Source organism: Desmodus rotundus, chromosome 8 (genome assembly GCF_022682495.2).
Source record: "Desmodus rotundus isolate HL8 chromosome 8, HLdesRot8A.1, whole genome shotgun sequence".
NCBI lineage: Eukaryota > Metazoa > Chordata > Mammalia > Chiroptera > Phyllostomidae > Desmodus > Desmodus rotundus.
This window is the reverse complement of record NC_071394.1, coordinates 75,779,668-75,798,119: the sequence shown is the minus strand read 5'-3', so window position 1 is coordinate 75,798,119 and position 18,452 is coordinate 75,779,668. Positions and strand designations below refer to the sequence as shown.

Genomic DNA, 18,452 nt, shown 5'->3' with positions numbered 1-18,452 from the left:
TCTTCCCTCCCTTCACCCTGGCCCCGGCATATAAATGCCACCTTGCTAATTCCTCCAGAGTAAAGTGTTCTGTCTTACAAACACAGTATACAATCCCCAACCACAAAGCAGTGGCTAAATAAATGCTTACAAAACAAATTCATGACTAAGAAGCCAATTAGTTCATTAAGTCCAAAGCCCCATGAAAGACTGAAAAAGAAGTCCTCCCAGCTGTGCCTGAGGGGGCTGATCAGCTCCTGTAGAATTCCCTTAAGAAGAACTCTTGGATCTGGAACACTAATATGTCAGCAGATTTAAGAAAATAATGGGGAAAATGAAGACCAAAACCAACATGAACTTTACATTTCTTTGCTCTCATTACCTAATCCCCAAAGCACAGGAGTATAAAACAAAAATGATCCTTTCATGTAAAAAGGTTCAAATACTAACCTTTAGTGAATCTATAATCAGTTTACTAAAGAGCATTTATCCAAGTTTAGGGCTAATTTTACTGTGTTTTTTTCACCATAAAAAAGTTTTGATAGTTTTGAAAATGAAACCAATTTTCATTTCTTAAAATATTGGCTCTCTCACCTAAAACTAATACCAAATAATACTAAATATGAACTGTAACTGAAAAATAAAATTAAAATTATTTATCAGTTACTCTCAACTTCTACATTTAGCTACTGAAAATTACAAATTAATTTCTTTCCATAATGTAAGTCCTGAGGAGAAAGAGGGCTTGGGTATCTTCCACAGCTGTATCCATGGTGCATAATACACTGTCAACAATAAATACTTACTGAAGGAAAGAGTAAATATATATTTCAAATGACATAACACAGAAAGGATATGGTGTATAAGCATCTAAAGGAAATTTGAAAGGGAGAGAAAAGAAGAACCACCACCAGATGAAGCACTTCACTGCTTACTTTTAAAAGAGCACAGAAAATGGAAAAATTGAGATAGGAAGCCTGCCTCTATCTCACACTCTCCAACTTGGCTGCGCCCTGGGCAAGGCCAGTTAGCAGATGCTCAATTCTTCACTTTTTATAGGCAACACCTGCTCTCCAAGGTTGCAGGCACAACACGCACATGCAAAATCTTCTGTCCAGACCTGAGCTGTAGGATTTGGGGGCCATCAGCCATGTGTCTGCCCAAGCACATGACATGTGGCTGGTGGGAAATGAGATGTGCTGGGGCTGTAAAGTATAAACTGCATTTTGTGAATATCAGAACCAAAAAAAGAATGTAAAACATCCCATTGATAATTATTTTATATTACTTACATGTTAAAATCCTATTTTGAATATATTGAGGCAAACAAAACATATTATTAAAATTAACTTCACCCATTTCTTTTTAGCTTTCTTCAGGTGACTTAGAACACTTAAAAATGTTTATGTGGGTCACATTGTACTGATGTTTCTACCAGACAGTGCTACTCCAGACCAACAATAAGAGTCTGGATGCCACCAGAAGGAAAGTTCACTGAAAAACAGACAGTAGGATCTGATTCCTAATTTCTCAATCTATAACTAGAGACACTGGTTAGATTTTCTACCAAGCATCAATGCAGTCTTCCTTAAAGAAACACAACAGCAATGGGACATAAACATATTAGCCTTGATTCATAGATAAGGAAACTGAAGCACTGATGTAAAGTCAGAGCTGGTAAATGACTCTGAACCAAACGCTGAACCAAAAGTCAACTTGACTTTGAAATACATGTTCTTCCATTTTATCTCCACAGTCACTCAAGGGGAACTTTCCCCATGTCCTGCTATTGGCTTCTCTTTGGCATTCCATACCCTTCAACCATATTTCTCCAAGCCACTAAACCACAGATAAGAGAACTGGGTGAAGTGTTAACAAAAACTCAGGAAAATTACCATAGAGTGACATCCCATATGCTGCTCTCTCCTATAAAAAAATAGTTTACCTAATTCGGCTTTTTTGGACAGATACCGCAGAGAAGAAAAGTTCCCTGTGGTATCTGTCACTGTTAGTATAACCCACAACAATGCAATTTTACTGGTGGGAAACAGCTGCCTGTGAATTCACTAATTTGGGCCAATGTACTTCACCTGTATGTGTATGCTTACTTAGTTTCTTAGCAGCCTCCAGAGCTTCATTTGCAGTGTCCACTACAAAGAATCTCTGAACTTTCACTCCATTGTCAGCCATCAGTTTCTTGCTCTGGTATTCCTGAAGGTTCAGCCACCGTCTGGGAGTTAAGTGAACTGCCTAGAGAAATTGGGGAGAGAGGTAAGAACACATTAATAACCAGAGAAATAACACTCAACCTATATGGTCAGTCTTATTATAAGTACCCTCAAATGGCAATCAGCAATACAGATTTTAGATGAAAGAAAAAAAATGTATATAAATTCTTCATGCTTAATTGTTTTTCTAATCAAAATGTTAAAGATAATTACATATACAAATGTATACAACTTTTAAGAAACTATGAAAACAGTAAGATCTTCATCTAGTTAACAGTAATGTTCCTATCTCGATCTCCTGGTTTTGACAGTGTGTAAAAACTATGTAAGATGCCAACGTTAGGGGAGGCTAGAAGGACACAAAGTACTCTTGCACTATTTTTACAGCTCTCTGTAAGTCTGTAGGTATTTTAAAATAAAAAGTTATTTTTTAAAACAGTAACGACTCTTATTACATAGCATATGCCATCCTCACCCCAGATAAAAAGAGTTCATAGCATTATTTCAGTACCTGTAAGAACATTGTTAATCATTGTAAGGTAGCTCAGGAAAAATTTTTTTAACACTTTGAGGTCAATGGGCCACGGACTAATCCATTTCTTTACCATAGTTTTTAATGGAGTCTAGGTATAATTATTACATGTTTAATGAGATTATCTCTTTCACACACCAAAGCTGAGTTCAGTAACCTGAAAGTGTCACCATTAATTAAACTAGTTCCTAAAAACTGCAACTGCTGTATGAAAGTCACCTTACTATGCATCAATTAGTTTTTATCTATGATCAGCAAAGGACAGAATAACATGAACAAATATCCTTCACATGTTCTCCAGTAAGATCAACAGCATTCCCTATCAAATTCATAAGCCCAATGTTTAAAAGAAGAAAAAAAACAGGAAAAAATAAATACTCTTAGTTTAAACTCATTTCCACCCATGAGTGATGATGTGGATCCACTGATCACAGGAGCTAGGATGACAATGCCCCTCATGCACAAAGACACCAAAACATCAATCACACAACTGATCACAGAGCTGGTGGTAGAAGGTCTCCTGACACTCTCCTTGTGGTTTCTGTCAAGAGCCTCAGTGGATGTCCAAGGTAGAAGCACAAAGACCATCAACTGAGGTCCACAGGGCTTTACCAGATGGAACCATGAGCTTTCAGCACCTCTGTGTCTTTTAAAGTGACATTTTATTCTGAAATCTCCAAGCTATGATGCATGGAGCTCTTCTGGACAAAAGCCATTCCAAAGAGGCTCCAGCACCTTGTAATTTTACACGGTTCTACTCAAGGGCAGAGAATGTGTCTTCATCATCTTTGTATCTTTATAAAGAATGTGACTTTGCATCTTTATAAAGAATCTTTATAAAGAAAGAGTGCTTGGCATGTGAAGATACTCAAAAAATACCAGTTAGATATGCAAATGAATAAGCCCTACCTTTTGTCCTTTTGTCCCCTTATTCAAATAATTTTTCATTTCCAGAAACTGACCTTCTCTAAAAATAAAAAAGTCCTTCAGACCTGAAATAAACATAATTTATACACACTTTTAAAAAATTCAAATTTTGACATGATTAAACCTAAAGATATCTCTCTGTTCTATCCTTATTAATATTGGAAATGATGTTTTCAATATTGAGATTGCCTGCACTTCTTTAGAAATAAACATACTAGGATAAAAATTAATTGAGCAAGGTAAGCAATGCTCATATAATGTACTCGATATTGTATAACTGGATGTGATTTGTTAATCTTTATTCTAAACTTTTTAGAAGTCTTAAAACAATAATTTTAAAAACACAAAATTTCAAAAATGAATCTGTTCAGTGTTTCAGTAGTCTTAATAGCACATCACATAACATACCAAGAAAAACTCAAGTTTTAGGTGTTTAGTAAAAGCTCCCTAAAGAATAAAAAGTTTACACATTAGATACATGCCATATGCTGGGACATTTTTTAAAGACAAATGGGAAAGGATCAATAGAGTAAGTCTATGGTGACATACCAATTTAGACACAAAGCAGTTAACAGAAGAATGAAAGAAAAGTATGGTTTGTAAAGAACATTTGAGAAAGACTAAAAACAGCCACAGTGTGGTCACAGTCAATTCTTTTTCATCAGAATACTCACTGTATTAATTTTGGATATTTTAATGCAATTTGCTGCAAACTAATTGCAATTGATCCAGAGACCAGCTTCATAGACATATAATACAAATTGACTGTTTCTGCATTGACTCAAATGAAAGCCCGCTTAAAGTCGGTTGCACTTAAATTGAAAACTAACACAGTGAACATGGTACTAAAGCCACTGTTGATTCCAACTATAACTCCACAAAGTGATCAATAACCACCTGTGTTTGTCAACCCTAAACTTGAAAGAATAGGGTCACTGACTGGGTCCAAAACTTCATTAACTCAACTTCATTCATTAAGAATTTGTGACATATCTAGAGAGGAAAAACTGAAGTCTACTTTTGCATTTTCAGGGGGAAGAAAAAACGAAGAGACACATGCTAAGCAAATGGATGATGTAAAGTATGTGGAAATGTAATCAAATGCTGAATAGTAGTAACAATAATGAGAACAGTTCTACTACTGACTGAGCACTTACTATGCATTAGGCATCAAAACAATCATGAAAAGTCAAGTATTTTATCGTTCTCAACAGCTGTCATTAGGGCAAACCAACAAATATCCCTAACCTTCCTTCTTCCAGGCATTTCCTAGCCTTAGCTGAAGTTAATGAGGCCTGTAAACTAGCTCTGGCTAATACCGTATTTTGCTGCATATAATGCGCACCCACATTTTTGTGGGCATTATACATGGGATTATGTGATCATTGTACCCCTGAATAATACACATCCTTATTTTCCTTCAAAAATTTGGGCAAAAAGTTGCGCATTATACACAGCAAAATACGGGTAAGTTGTAAATCCATATGGTATGTGACACACCTGGGCCAACAGGTAATTAACCAACCCAACCTTCCCACCCACAGAAATTCTCTCTCTCCTGACCCAAGAAATGGCAGTATTCAATGTGGCAGCAGATGTACCAGCCAGGGGCCAGAGTAAGGACTGACATGTCCCCAGATGACTCACAATGAATGTGTGGTGAAAAATAAACCTTTGCAAACTTTTAGCCAATGGCATTCTGGGGATTATTTCTTACTGTTGCAGAACCTAGCCTCTCTATAGAACCTTGCCTGTCCTAACTATAAAACCATCTTACAAATTAGGAAACACAGACTGAATGGGTGGCCCAAGATCACACGAGGCTGTCAATCAGCTTCTCTAATCAACAGTATTGATAACTGTGTGATACTGCTGGTTCCCTGTATTTGGATTCCAGCTCCAAAATCCCAGAGGCCCCCTCGTAATTAAGACAAATTGGAAAGAGTAAAATCATGTTCCTATTGTCAAACGCCTACCAGGAATATAACCTTCATGAAATGTTGACCCAACACATGTAACAAAAAGTGTAACTGCTCCAGACTTTGGGAGGGAGGTATGAATAGGTGCTGTCCTATGACACTAGGATGATAGAAGTCATTTTTTTTCCAATTCTTAAGAAGAAAGCTACCTATTAAAACCCAAAACTAGTATCTCAACTACAGAAGTCAGGACTTGCTCAAAAAACCCCTGAATTCTGGAATGGAAGCAAAGGAAGGCATCTGACACAGGGCCTTTCAATTGTTCCTGCCAGTTACTTGCCTGCTTGCCTTCAGCTCCCCCTATGCTCTTTTCCATCCAGATTGTGCCTAAACTTGAGGCTCTATTCAGAGACTGGACAGGCTTTGTCTTCCTCTTTCAGAGTTGGGTGGAAACTCTGACAGTAACTCCATCTCCTCTGAAGTTCCAGGCCCCTCCAGACAACACTTTCTTCCATAATTCTAGTCCCACCATCTCTCCCACCACGCCTCCTGCACCCATCAGCTGGCCCTGGCCTCATAACACTGCATCCTTCCGTTCCTTGGGCTGGTAGAGGAGACCTCCTGTTTACCTTCCTTTGTCTCTAACAACTTAACAACTACTTGTCTTTCCTGTGAAAGTCTATTAAAAGACCTGATGCTCCACAGAGCCTGCAGGCACCCCTTCAAGGCAGAGAATCAAAGGAAATGGCAGTGGCCCACGTATGAAGGCAACACTGGTAACACTGGGACCCTGCTCTGTGCAGTTGTCCAGGCAGGCATGACTCATACATTCAGATTCCAAGGTATTTAAAGACTACTGGGGTCCAACCTCCTTTTTTTTCTCACTCAAGAACCTGAGGCCTAAAAACGGGATTTAATGGGCCTAGGATCCTACAATGAGCCAGAGGCAGGATAGGAACTGGACAAATTACAATTTTCTTTTGCTCTTTCATACAGATTTTGGCAAAGTGATCATATTAGGGACAGTATCATGTTCTCAAAACAGCAAGGTGGGTGGGCACCTGGGTTTGGTTTCTTTAGGACTTGTATACTAACCTCCAGCTCCTCTCCCCTCCGTGTCTCTGGAAGAGCAACCATTTCTAAGCTAGAAGCAGAAGAGGAAAATGCAACTTAAAAGCTGTGCATGAAGATTTAAGGGCCAAGGGAACAGAGGTAGAAGAAAAGAAATGAAAAATGAAAGAAAGGACAAAGGGAACAAAGAGATAAAAATACAACAACTGAGAGGGCAAAAATCCCCCCCCCAAAAAAAATCAAAGCACAAAATTAGACAGCTACACAGAAAAAAAATTGACACAATTGAGAAATCATCCTTGGCCCCATGGTTTTAAAATTAGAGGTGTAGAGACTACTGAAATAGCACCACAGGAGGAAGAAAATCAATAAAGGGAGTCTAGAAAGTAATGTCATTGAGCTGGGCACCCCCAAAAGGGAACATGTATAAGCCACACCTGCCCACTGGCTCTGCTCTCACTGTCTTCAGCCTGAGTTTCCACAGCAATACTACTTCACTCAAAAGAGCACCATCAAGGGATATTAGAAAGAGCGGCAAACTCACTAGTAATCAAAAAAAAAAAAAAAACAGAAAATAAAATAAAAATGAAAAGACATTCCCTCAAAAGGAATGAAGGTTTGATAATGTCACTATGAAGGTACAGTGAACTGTTTCTCCTACACTCGTACTTTATTTACTTGTGCAAATAAAACACCAGTGCAAACACCTTCAAAAACAATTTGATTACTTTTTGACAACTACAATACCCACCCACATAGACTTCTTGGTTCTAACCTAGCAAAACGCTCACACATGTACTGGGGATACAGACAGGGATCTTTTGTGTAGGGTTATACATAGTAGAAGAGAAAGTTATAACAAAAAATACTGGCTAAATAAACAACAGTATATCCAGACTATATGAGGTTTGAAAATATCTGGGCCAATACAACGGCACCCAGTATCCCTGTGTGCCCCAACATTCACACTTCCCTTGTACTAGCATGCCAAAACTTTTGAGCAACCATATGCCACCTTCCAGAATGCTTTTTGTTGGCTGAAAGGACCTGGAAACTACAAGTGGAGAGCGTGGAGTCAAGGGGTTGAATCAGCATGGATTATTGAGTTAACACATGGCTCAGAGTCACCTGACCCACATTTGCATAAATGAGAAATAAATCTCTGATGTGTTTACCACTGAGATCTTGGGAATGACTTGTAATAGCATCATTGGCCAGGCTAGCCTGATAAGTATGAACATCCTAATGCTGATTATTCTCCCAGGCACATTACTAAAAGAAATCAGCAAGTCTCTTTCAATACATAAAGTAGAATAACATTTATACTTCAGACAGACATGTCCACACACCAACCAACATTCTGTATCTTTTAAAGATATAGCACTGAATAAGTTATATGTATAGGAAAAGGTCCAGATGAAGTTCATCAAGCTTAATGCCAGAAAACTTGAGGAGGGCAGACCTGGAAGATGGTAATCAAAGGAAGATTTAACCTATAGTTTTTTTCTAATTATGGAAAAAAATCACTTATTATTTTTTAACTATTTTAAAAATTTTACTAACTCCTAAAAAGCTGGAAGTTGGATTTAACAAGTTATTATGATTTATAAGTGTCATTTAAAAACATTGATCCATTAAATCACATAAAAGTAGGTATGCAAAAAGTTTGCAAAACATTCTTTTTTTTTTAATTTTTATTGTTATTCAATTAGAGTTGTATGCCTTTTCTCCCCATCCCTCCACCCACCCCAGCTGAACCCACCTCCCTCCCCCACCTCCACCCACCCCCTTGATTTTGTCCATGTGTCCTTTATAGTAGTTCCTGTAATCCCCTCTTCCCACTGTCCCCACCCCACTCCCCCCTGGCTATTGTTAGATTGTTCTTAACTTCGATGTCTCTGGTTATATTTTGTTTGCTTTTTTCTTCTATTGATTACGTTCCAGTTAAAGGTGAGATCATATGGTATTTGTCCCTCACCGCCTGGCTTATTTCACTTAGCATAATGCTCTCCAGTTTCATCCATGCTGTTGCAAAGGGTATAAGCTCCTTCTTTCTCTCTGCTGCGTAGAATTCCATTGTGTAAATGTACCATAGTTAACAAAACATACTTTAAACATGTTTAAGTACAGTGATTATCTGAAATTCCAGATTTTTCAGTTGCTGCATTATTATGCTATGGCAGCTAAGTAATCTTTAACTTCAGTTGGAATAAGTCTCCTAAACCCAGTTTCATTGCAGATTCCAACTTCTACATTATCTTCTGACATTTGCCCTTCAAAGCTTTCCTTTAGGGTTAATATGGCTGTGTGAATGGCATCTTCAAGTTCTAGAGCTTCATTGTATCTTTTCTCAAGAGAAGTTTTCCCATTCACATAATTCTTTCTCATTGCTGTGGCTTTCCAGGGAAAGTAAGCTCCTGATGTATCTGACTGAAATAAATATGGTCGTCGAACCACAAATTAGTAGAAAAACTCCAAATGGACAGACACCACCTGACTGGGGTATATTCTTGCATCACAGAAGCTATTCTCTGAACCAGCTGAGCTGTGGGAACGGGTTCTTGGTAAACAAGATAATACTGCTGAGCTAGTTTTCGAGCTCTGTGCACAAGCACTCTATACTCTGGGCCCATACCACTATATACTAAGTCTATATGTTTGTAATTGGTTCCACTTTGTGTACACTTCACTCATCATACAGAAGGGATTTCTGTTTCTTCTCTGTTGCTAATACTACATCATTTGCAGCATTAATTCCCGCTGAAGAGACTCCACCAGCTTCAGCAGCCAAAGCATATTCAATTTGGACAAGTTTACCAAATGGGCTGAACGTAGGCAACGAAAAGCTCTAACGGTGCTCTGTCATCTTTATCCGGAGAGTCAAAGCACCGATCATTTATTATTTGTGTAATGAAAATCAATCTACTTAAAAACAACATTGAAAGGAAACACACAAAGCTAGGCTTTAACATAACTGTATAGCCTTCACTCTATTAACTTGTATGGAAAATGAAGGGCTTACGCCCTTATTTAAAGTAGCCAAGTTCTTGACATTAAGTACAAGTGGGGACGGTGGGGACAAAAGTTTGTATTCTCTGTCACACAGAACTACCTCCTATAAATTCCTGCTGTTCCATAGGGAAAGGCTCTTAAACCTCATTTTGAGCTCTCAGCAGCAATGAGACAGTGGAAAACAAACAAGGAATTAGCTGTAAACTCAGAGGAAAATCTTGGTATGGGCAAGACAAGGAAGGCAGTTGTTCAGTGGGCTATGGAAGGCCAAAAGTTGGTATATGTTTGTTACAGTTCAGTTTTTGCCAATGTCATTCTGTATGCAAATTAGCACCCATAAATCTACCTTAGTCATGTTACCTAGGAAATACTAGGCTTCAAATAAAAATGTTGGTGCAGATGAAAACAACAGATCTTAATACCAGTATCATAAAATAAAAGGCCTGATTGCTTATAACACACTGTAATGAAAAAGCCACTTCACTGTTGCCCTGTAGAAGAGATTAAGTGGAATCCTATTTTTAAGAAGAAAAATAGTGATAATAATAAAAAATAATAGTATTTTTCTGTTTGGCTCTTAATGTGATAATGCCAGCACATCAACTCCTCCTTCAGAAAGAAAACATGGTTAAAGAAACAAATAAATAAAAGTAACATAGTGTGTGATTAGCAGCCTAAGCTCAAGGAAAGGAAGAAATACTAATGTGAGACATAAAAGAGCAGGAATGTATGCGCTGACCCTTTGTTATATATGAAGAAAGTTTTGACCTTCTTTTGACCTGTCTATAAGGCAGAGCAAAGTACTAATTACTGAAGGCCTTGCTCTTCTTATCATCCTGCAAGGAGCTTTTGAAGCCCCCAAGGCACCGTACCTCATTCCTAGCTCAGGATGTCTTATATACCTCTACACCCCTTTCTATCTATGAACCTCTCCTGCATGTAAGGTTCCCATGTGCATGAGATTAAATTTGATTTTCTTTTGTCAGTCTGCCTCCTGTTGATCTGTTTATCCAGCCAGCCAAAAAGAACCAGAGAAGGGAAAGAGGTATTTTTCCCATTCCTCAAAGTTACCTTGACAAAGTCTTATATTTTTTAATCAAACTGAACAGTGGCTAACATGTATGAGTGCCATGAAGTTACAGAAATTATACTCTACACTTGATAAGTATCTCCTCCTTTAATTCTCACCACAACCCCATGAGAAAGAAACTGAACAAGATCCATTTTACAGATGAGCAAATTAAGGCTCAGAGAAGCTAAGTGCCTACTGAGAGTCACAGAGACAATCAGAGGCACAGCCACATTTCAAACCCAGGCGTGTCTGACTCCAGAGTCTATGCACTCCAGTGAGACCTTAACTGTGAATGGCGCCCCCGCCCACTGCATAGGGAAATAACAGGGGCAGGAGGAGCAGCAGGAGGCAGTACGCAAATTTCCCTGCAGGAAGGTACAGAGCTGCCCTGAAAAAGAGGTTCAGGGGAGAAATGGGAAGCTCTGAATGAGAGAGGGATTCCTAGATAGGTTTCACTGAGTCAAAAGAATTAAGATTCTCACAAATACTGTCTGGTTCTTTTTATCCCAGGTTCAGCAGACAGGCAGCCTATTTTTCCAAGGAGCTAAGAACTATAAAACTCTCTGTAGTCAGAACAAATGCAGAGAGGAGAGTTTGCTCCCTAACTCGACCTCTGCTCTGCCAACAGGAAAAATAGAAAAGGAAGAAAAAATACAACCTTGATAAACATTAGCATATAAATACAACAGCAAAAATAAATGTATAGAAGGCCCTGAAAATACTGAACAGCATCATTTCAAAATGCCTGCCTGTCCCCTAGTGGAGAACGTGCCAGCTCAATTATGTCGCAGAGGAAAATCACCCTAATTTTATACTGTTAACACAAGTGGGAAAGACTTACTGACAGGTAGCAGAAAAACAAACTGAGGTAGCATAAATATATACTTGCATTTAACTCCTACCAAGATCACTGGCAGAACCTGTACATTGTTCATTTGTTTAAAGACTTTCCCCTGGGCATTCACAATGTGGCAGCCACGGTTCTGGCTGGCATCCCAGATCTACAGATCCACTGCACAGAGAAGCTGCTGTTACAAGGTTTATGTCCTAGGAGGGGAGGCCAGGAAGAAAGACAGGAATACACAAATGAAGAATGTAATTACAGAGAGGGAGGTGCTATGAAGAAAATAAAATACGTGAGGAACTAGGGAGGTCAGTATAGACTGAGCAGTGACTTCCGAGGACTTCAAATAGGTCTGCCAGCACTCCCAGAAGAGCCACAGAGCCAAAAGAACCAGCCCAGCAGGCCCCTTCCCCACAACTCTGGTCCCAGCTCTGCAGAAGCCCCTCCATGCCCCCAGTTCCTGGAGAGCCACAGTGGCTTTCTTTGATTCCGGGGGTGGTAGCTGCTTCCTACACCTACAATCTCTACTTTAGTCACTCCTCTTTTTGCCATTCCAAGACTTATTTAATCCTCCAATATTTCCTTGATCAATTTTCTGTGTTAAATTACCCTTATTCAAATAATAGTGTAGTTTCTGTATTTCTGACTAGACCACAAATGATAAAAGCAGGAATGTAAAGTATGAATGTAGAAATGTAGTTGGTGCTTCCCTGTTTCATACTTTCCTTCCTGTAACATTATATATGTATAGATAACTAACGTTACATATGCACAGAGACAGATCCCAGCTCCATTGGGCAAACACCGGTTTTGTTCCTGGAAAGGCCCCGGTGTTGAAGCTCGGCATGACACAGAGTAGGGGCTCCCATTCAGTCTCACTGAGTGAATCAGACTGAACAAAGGGATGAACAAGATGGGCAAAGGGAGATCAACTTTGTCTCAAACTCCCATATGCATATGGAAGGAGTATTGTGATAAGCTATGGGGCTAAATGAATGAGATATGAGGACATGCGAGAAGGACATGGGTAAGTAGTCACAGATGGTCTCTAAACTTCTACCTAAGAGAAGGGAGCTGAATTGCCTACAGGGCTTTTTGGTGCATGGACACAAAGTTTGGGAACAGAGTTAAATTGCTCCACGTGACATAGGAAACTTCTTGGTGCAGGGAGAAAGGCCACAGGAGAAGAGACACATCTTATGAGACTATTTGAGGAAGGTAGCATGGGAATGCCATGCCTTCACATGTCCCCTCTGGAACCTTCAGCATAATCTGGCTCACTGATGATTTGATGGCAGAATGTTCTGTGGAATATCAAGAGATGCTGAGCCCCATATTGAATTACACATTGACCAAGAGCGGATATTTTGTGTGGAGTTTTCTACCACCAGATAAATGTCATTTTTCTACACCAATTCTCTAATTCTCTTACACACAAAGGTGTCCAAAACCTCAATTCAACTCTGTTACTAACTCTGAGAGTTATCCCAGACCCTACAGTTTCAGGATTCAGTCCCACAAGATTATTCCTACTTCAAATATCAACTGCAAATGGGGTTCTCAGTCTCCTTGTATTTCTACTCAGCTGACTACAAATTGGGCAGTTCCCATGGGCCCTTCCTCCAGTTCAAAAATTCACTGGGATGACTCACAGAACTCAGGAAAGTGCTTTACATTCAACAGTTTGTCACCAAGTAACGGCCAAATGTAAGACATTCACAGGGCAAAATATGGGATGTGAGCAGAGCTCTCAGGTCCTCCAGGCAAGCCACCCTCCCCAGGCAGTATTTGGACATGTCCACCAATATGGAAGCTGCCCTCATTTCCTTGTTGTATAGTTTTAATTCAGGTTCATTTCATAAGAATGATTGATTAAATGACTGGCCCTGGCTGACTGAACTCAATCTCCAGGTCCTCTTCTTGACCCAGAGGTAGGGTTAGGAAGGAGACTGGAAGTTCCAACCTCCTAAGCAGACCAGCCTCTCCATAGAAACTAAGGGCCCACTAGGTGTCAACATATTAGCATAAACTCAGGTGCGGCTAAAGTATCTTGTTATAAATAACAAAAGGACACTCCTGTCACTCAGAAAACTCCAAGGGTTTTAGGAGCACTATGCCAAGAACCTAAGATAAAGACAAAATACATATTTGTTTATTATGCCACATCATGTGGTAGAAAAGTCACCTATATGAGAATTACAGCAGTTTCTTATGCTGCTCTCTGCTCCTTTCCCATCCTACAACACTAAAAACAAAAAAGGTATATTTCATTATATAGCCATGAAGTGTATATTGTGCCTGTAAAAAAAGATTCAGAGGATTGTGAGTGTACAAGGCACTGCATCTATTTATTGTAAAGGAATGAAACCAGTTTGATGAGGTATACACGAGAATCACTCCTAATTACTCATTCTATACTATTTCAAAGAAAGGTTAATACAAATTCTAATTGTTTATATTATTTGTAAAATATGTAAAAGCTTAAGTCACAAATGAATTAACAATAGAACTAGAAAAATATCATTTAAACTATAGATTTCAGTGGATCTGTTATGTAGAAAGATAAAATACTGACAGCCAAAAGACATTAAACATAGAATACAAAGAATTTCCTTTCTTCGGAAAACCGTCAGAATAAAAAGATATTTACATTAACATTACAAGTATTTAGTAAGCACTTCCTGCGCAGTATAACTGGTTTAAATTCGGTTTTGTAGGAAGGCATCAAGTTAAATGTCCATTCATTTGATAAGCTTTTCTTAAACTTTTACATATTGTAACTCTACCTGATATATAAAGGTAAATAAGCAAAGACTTTGTTTTCCAGCCATTCCTAAGGGCAAGGATGATAAATGCATAGCACTGTGCCCCTAATCTAAGTGTATGACAGATATCACTAATCAATCACATCCTTTTCCCCAAAGAATGGCCCTGGGGTGAAGAATCCTCCTCACCCCACGCTCCACATGGGTACCACTAGCAAGAATTCAAATACGAGGTAACAGAGGGATCATCTCTCTTCTTTTTTTTTTTAATTTTTTTTTATTGTAGACAGAGGTGGCCCTTTGAAGGCAACCATAAGGCTGATGTGGCCCCCAGTGAAAATCAGTTTGACACCTCTGTTCTATGATGTAACCACTCTCAAGAGAGCAAAAAATCTCAATGATCCTGTAATTCAAATCCTGCCTTGCTTTCTCCCACCTCCACGTAATCTTCCTTAAATTTCTTCCTTAATTCAGATGCATCAGAGAAACTTTAAAACTATTATTCTCAGGAGCATTTGAGATATTGCTCCCCCACATATGTCATCTGTTTGGCTCAAATAAAACCTTAGAAAAATTCTCTATATGTCTGGGCATTTCTTATATCAAAAACTTTCATGAATTAATTATTTCTCAAAGGCTCTCTTACTGGACCCAGAGTTCACATGTCCAATGCATTGAAAAGCCAAAACTGAAACATCACGGTTTGGAGTAAGGAAAGGTTTACTGAATGAGAAGGTGACAGCCAACAAGATGGGAGACCTAGTGGTGCCCCAAATCTATCTCACTCGCTGAACCAAGCCAAAGGTTTTTAAGAAGCTGGGGGAACAGGCATGCATGCTGGTGGGGCAAGCTGTACCTGGAGATGAAACCAGAAAAGTTGGTGGTCATACTGCCACTCACTATTAGAACCAATAAGTAGAGACAAGGACTGAGTCTTTATGGGAGCTTTATTCAGATGGCAGCAATCTGAGAAGATGGCAGGTTATGTACCCTAAAAACCCTCTTAACATCTCATCAGAAGCCAATCTTTTATAAGGAGAAAAAAAGGGTAGGTAAGGAGTATAGAAAAAGGATAATCAGATAAAAGTTGCCAATTTTTCTTGTATTTCTTTATCTACTGATCAACAAGTCTTTATCTGTGCCATGCACAGTCCCTCCCTGGAAAATGATGGATGACCAAATAGCATGATCACTTGCAGACCCCCTGGGGCTTGTCAACCTCCTGGAGTCATGTAGGTCATGTATTCCAGTTCCTGGAAACACAGCATTCCACAAGCTTTAATCACTTTAGCCTATCAACTATAACAACAGCTAACATCTCTAACTCCTGAGTTCCCCTATCAGAGGAACTTGGAACTTGGTCATTTATTGCAAAGGGGCGTCTGCACCAGATCTTCCTGGAAGCTTGGCTTCTGAAAGGGTTCCACTGTTCAAGTTCAGCATGTCCTGGTCCTTTGGTTCTGTAGGGGTTGGGGGATTTTGGTTCTGGGTGTAGCTGGAGGCCAAAGTCTCTCCTCTGTGCATGCACTGGCCCTTGAAATCTTTTCTGTTGTCTCTGAAAAGTAACTCAGTATCTCATTAAACAGGACAGGACCAATTTGAGCTGATTTTCTGGTTATAGGTCTGCCTCCAAATATCTCACATTGTGGATTAGGGCTTCAATATATGAACTGGCCTGGAGGGTGTGGTATGCTCCATAGGACCTAGAATACTAAGTCTTTTTTTTTTTTTTTTGACTTTTTTTTTTATTGTTATTCAGTTACAGTTGTATGCCTTTTCTCCCCATCCCTCCACCCCACCCCATGTGAACCCACCTCCCTCCCCCCTCTCCACCCTCCCCCTTGGTTTTGTCCATGTGTCCTTTATAGTAGTTCCTGTAATACCCTCAACCCACTGTCCCCGCCCCCACCCCCCCACCCCCGCCCTGGCTATTGTTAGATTGTTCTTAACTTCAATGTCTCTGGTTATATTTTGTTTGCTTTTCCCTTCTATTGCTTATGTTCCAGTTAAAGGTGAGATCATATGGTATTTGTCCCTCACTTCCTGGCTTATTTCACTTAGCATAATGCTCTCCAGTTTCATCCATGCTGTTGCAAAGGGTATAAGCTCCTTCTTTCTCTCTGCTGCATAGAATTCCATTGTGTAAATATACCATAGTTTTTGGATCCACTCGTTTGCTGATGGGCACTTAGGTTGCTTCCAGTACTTGGCTATTGTAAATTGTGCTGCTATGAACATTGGGGTGCACAGGCTCTTTTGGATTGGTGTTTCAGTGTTCTTAGGGTATAATCCCAGCAGCGGAATTACTGGGACAAAGGGCAGTTCCATTTTTAGTTTTCTCAGGAAATTCCATATTGTTTTCCACAGTGGCCTCACCAGTCTGCATTCCCACCAACAGTGCACGAGGGTTCCTTTTTCTCCACATCCTCTCCAACATTTGTTTGTGGATTTGTTTATGTTGGCCATTCTGACTGGTGTGAGATGATACCTCATTGTGGTTTTAATTTGCATCTCTCTGATGGCTAGTGATGCTGAGCATCTTTTCATATGTCTCTGGGCCCTCTGTATGTCTTCCTTGGAGAAGTGTCTGTTGAAGTCCTTTGCCCATTTTTTAATTGGGTTGTTTGTCTTCCTGGAGTGGAGTCGTGTGAGTTCTTTATATATTTTGGAGATCAGGCCCTTGTCTGAGGTATCGTTGGCAAATATGTTTTCCCATACTGTTGGTTCTCTTTGCAATTTGGTGCTGTTTTCTTAAGCCTTGCAGAAGCTTTTTATTTTGATGAGGTCCCATTTGTTTATTCTTTCCTTTATGTCCCTTGCTTTAGGGGATGTGTCTGTGAGGATGTTGCTGCGGGGAATGTCTGAGATTTTCCTGCCAATGTTTTCCTCAAGGACTTTTATGGTGTTACGGCTTATATTTAAGTCTTTTATCCATCTTGAGTTTATTTTCATGTATGGCATAAGTTGGTGATCGAGTTTCATTTTTTTGCACGTAGCTGTCCAGATCTCCCAACACCATCTGTTGAGGAGGCTGTTTTTGCTCCATTTTATGCTCCTGCCTCCTTTGTCAAATATTAATTGATCGTATAGATTTGAGTTTATTTCTGGGCTCTCTATTCTGTTCCATTGGTCTATGTGCCTGTTTTTATGCCAGTACCAGGCTGTTTTGATTACAGTGGCCTTGTAATACAGTTTGTTATCAGGTATTGTGATCCCTCCTGCTTTGTTCTTCTTTCTCAAAATTGCTGCTGCTATTCGAGGTCGTTTATGGTTCCATATGAATTTCTGCAATGTTTGTTCTATATCTGTGAAATATGTCATGGGTACTCTAATAGGGATTGCATTGAATCTATAAATTGCTTTGGGTAGTATGGCCATTTTGATGATGTTAATTCTTCCAATCCATGAACATGGTACATGCTTCCATTTGTTTGTATCTTCCTTAATTTCTTTCTTCAGTGTTGTGTAGTTTTCTGAGTACAGGTCTTTTACCTCCTTGGTTAGGTTTATTCCTAGGTACTTTATTTTTCTTGTTGCTATATCGAATGGGATTTTTTTCCTGATTTCTGTTTCTGCAGTTTTGTTGCTGGTGTACAGGAATGCCTTTGATTTCTGGGTATTGAGTCTGTATCCAGCTATTTTGCCAAATTCATTTATTAGGTCGAGTAGTTTTTGAGTGGAGTCTACAGGGTTTTCCATGTACACTATCATGTCATCTGCAAACAGTGACAGTTTCATTTCCTTCTTTCCAATTTGGATGCCTTTTATTGCTTTTTCTTGTCTGATTGCTGTGGCTAGGACTTCCAATACTATGTTGAATAGGAGTGGTGAGAGAGGGCATCCTTGTCTAGTTCCTGATCTTAGTGGGAAAGCTCTAAGTTTTTGTCCATTGAGTGTGATGTTGGCTGTAGGTCTCTCATATATGGCCTTAATTATGTTGAGGACTGCTCCCTTTATTCCCACTTTGCTGAGTATTTTTATCAGAAATGGATGCTGTATCTTATCGAACGCTTTTTCCGCATCTATTGATATGATCATGTGATTTTTGTCTTTGCTGTTGTTGATGTGATGTATTATGTTTATTGATTTGCGAATATTGTACC

At 39.3% G+C, this 18,452-nt stretch overlaps 1 protein-coding gene and 1 pseudogene across 2 annotated transcripts in view; both read right to left on the bottom strand.

Moving 5' to 3' along the window:
* SUCLG2 (succinate-CoA ligase GDP-forming subunit beta) overlaps positions 1-18,452 on the bottom strand; it is a 283,719-nt gene that overhangs the window by 224,185 nt on the left and 41,082 nt on the right. The window contains exon 2 of one of the 2 annotated variants that reach the window (XM_071222260.1): positions 2,070-2,229. In XM_071222260.1, the coding sequence (XP_071078361.1) occupies positions 2,070-2,229 (160 nt within the window). The remainder of the gene's footprint in view (positions 1-2,069; positions 2,230-18,452) is intronic. The other variant, XM_024556623.4, reaches the window with a different exon arrangement.
* Positions 8,666-18,452, bottom strand: part of LOC112301051 (proteasome subunit alpha type-2 pseudogene) — a 38,286-nt pseudogene continuing 28,499 nt past the window's right edge.